Genomic DNA, 2,500 nt, shown 5'->3' on the forward strand with positions numbered 1-2,500 from the left:
GTAGTAGTAATAGTAGAAGCAGTAGTAGTAGTAGTAATAACAGTAGGAGCAATAGTAGTAATAGTAATAGTAGAAGCAGCAGTAGTAGTAGTAATAGTAGGAGCAGCAGTAGTAGTAGTAATAGTAGGAACAGCAGTAGTAGTAGTAATAGTAGGAGCAGCAGTAGTAGTAGTAATAGTAGGAGCAGCAGTAGTAGTAGTAATAGTAGAAGCAGTAGTAGTAGTAGTAATAGTAGTAGCAGAAGTGGTAGCAGTAATAGTAAAAGCAGTAGTGGTAGTAGTAGCAGTAGTAGAAATAGTCGTAGTAGTAACAGTAGAAGCAGCAGTAATAGTAGTAATAGTAGAAGCAGTAAAAGTAACGCAAAAGTATTTCTGTAGTCGTGTAAAAGTAGAAGTAAAAGTAGCAACAGCTGTAACAGCAACGCTAACACCAGCAGCAACAGCAGCCATAAGAGATGTAGTAACAGCAGAAGGAATGGAAGAGTAGCCATTATGATCGCAACTACCATTCCTCTTTCTGGAGGGAAATAATAACCCTTTTCTTCTCTCTCTTCTGTCCGCAGTTGCACAAGAATCTGGCGTCGAAACAACTCTACAAAGATTTGGGAATCGCCATTTTGGCCACGGATCGACCTCACTACCTTTACAGGTATTTCCCTTTCTATCTGTTGATTATATATATATATATATATATATATATATATATATATATATATATATGTATATATATAAATATATATATATATATATATATATATATATATATATATATATATAGAGAGAGAGAGAGAGAGAGAGAGAGAGAGAGAGAGAGAGAGAGAGAAAGTTAAAGAAAGAGAAAGAGATACAGAGAGAAAGAGAGAGAGGGAGGGGAGAGACGGAGAGAGATAGAGATAGATAGAGAGACAGAGAGAGAGAGAGACTCACAGACAGACAGACGGAGAGAAACAGATACAGAACCAAAGAGACACAGAGACAGACAGACAAAGAGGTAAATAGACAAATGCATTTGTATTTACATTTAATTATACATATGTGTGAGTGTGTCTTTGTATCTGTGTGATTGTGAGTTGATATATTCCTTTATCTATTTGTGCATTCATTCGTTCACCCATCCATTCATCTATCCACATCACCCATCCATTCACTCATCCAATTCACCCATCCATTCATCCATTTCACCCATCCATTTATCCACTCATTCATTCAAGTCACCCATCCATTCATCCATTTACCCATCCATTTATCCATTCACTCATCCAATTCACCCATCCATTCATCCATTTCACCCATCCAATCATCCACTCATTCATTCAAGCCACCCATCCATTCATCCATTTACCCATCCATTTATCCATTCACTCATCCATTCACTCTTCCAATTCACCCATCCATTCATTCATTCACTCATCCATTTCACCCATCCATTCATTCAATCAAATCCATCCATTCACTCATCCAATACACCCATCCCTCCATTTCACTCATCCATTCATCCAAATTATCCATCCATCCATCCATCCATTCACCAATCCACTCACCCAAATCCCCCACCCATTCATTCATCCAAATCACTCATCCATTCATTTATATATTCATCCGTCCACCCATCCATTCACCAATCCACTCACCCAACTCCCCCCCCCCCCCCCCCATTATTTCATTCACATCCAAATCACCCATCCAATCTTTCATCCACTCATCCAAATCACCCACCCATTCATTCATTTAAATTACCCATCCATTTCACCCATCCACTCCTCCATCTAATTCACCCATCCATTCATCCACTCACCCAGACCCCACCCCCACCCCCACCTACCCATCCATTCATCCACTCACCCAGACCCCCCCCACCCCCACCCACCCACCCACCCACCCATTCTTTCATCCACCCATTCTTTCATCCCCCTCCCCCCCCCCCCCCCCCCCCCCCCCCCCATTCTTTCATCCACCTCTCTCCCCTTTCGCAGGACCCTCAAATCTCTGTGGGAGGCGCCGGGGCTGAACCGTGACAAGGTGGCGGTGTACGCAGACACGCACCACCAGGGGATCATGGACGTCTGCAAGCTCTTCGGGGTGCACTTGGTGGTGGCGCAACAACCCGGAAATTCGTCCGCCATTCGGATTCGCAACAAGTTCCAGAGGATTCTCGGGTGTGTGGTTGTTTGGTTGTTGTTGTTGTTGTTGTTGTTGTTGTTGTTGTTGTTGTTTGTTGTTGTGCTTTACCTTATTTTATCTTGTTGGGGACAAGATGAATGAACAGTGTTGATGAGTTTTTTGTTTTCTCTTTTTTTTCTTTTCTTTCTTTCTTTTTTTGGGGGGATTGATTTGGGTTTGATTTATTCATCTGATATTTGTATTCTTTTAATGTTCCTTGTTTATATTTGTTTATGAGATGTAGAAGGACGTGCACTTCTTTCTTTCTCTTTACCTCTCTGTCAACATTTTTACCGTTCACTTCATTTGGTTTATTTATTCTTTAATTGTTAGCTTGCCTT

General features: G+C 41.2%; 1 protein-coding gene across 1 annotated transcript in view; it reads left to right on the forward strand.

The window, feature by feature from the left end:
• LOC113828480 (protein O-linked-mannose beta-1,2-N-acetylglucosaminyltransferase 1) overlaps positions 1-2,500 on the forward strand; it is a 21,160-nt gene that overhangs the window by 13,995 nt on the left and 4,665 nt on the right. Inside the window, exons 9-10 of the mRNA XM_070133321.1 lie at positions 563-648; positions 1,973-2,155. Coding sequence (XP_069989422.1) covers positions 563-648; positions 1,973-2,155 — 269 coding nt within the window. The remainder of the gene's footprint in view (positions 1-562; positions 649-1,972; positions 2,156-2,500) is intronic.

The sequence above is a fragment of the Penaeus vannamei genome, chromosome 2 (assembly GCF_042767895.1).
Source record: "Penaeus vannamei isolate JL-2024 chromosome 2, ASM4276789v1, whole genome shotgun sequence".
NCBI classification, from domain to species: domain Eukaryota; kingdom Metazoa; phylum Arthropoda; class Malacostraca; order Decapoda; family Penaeidae; genus Penaeus; species Penaeus vannamei.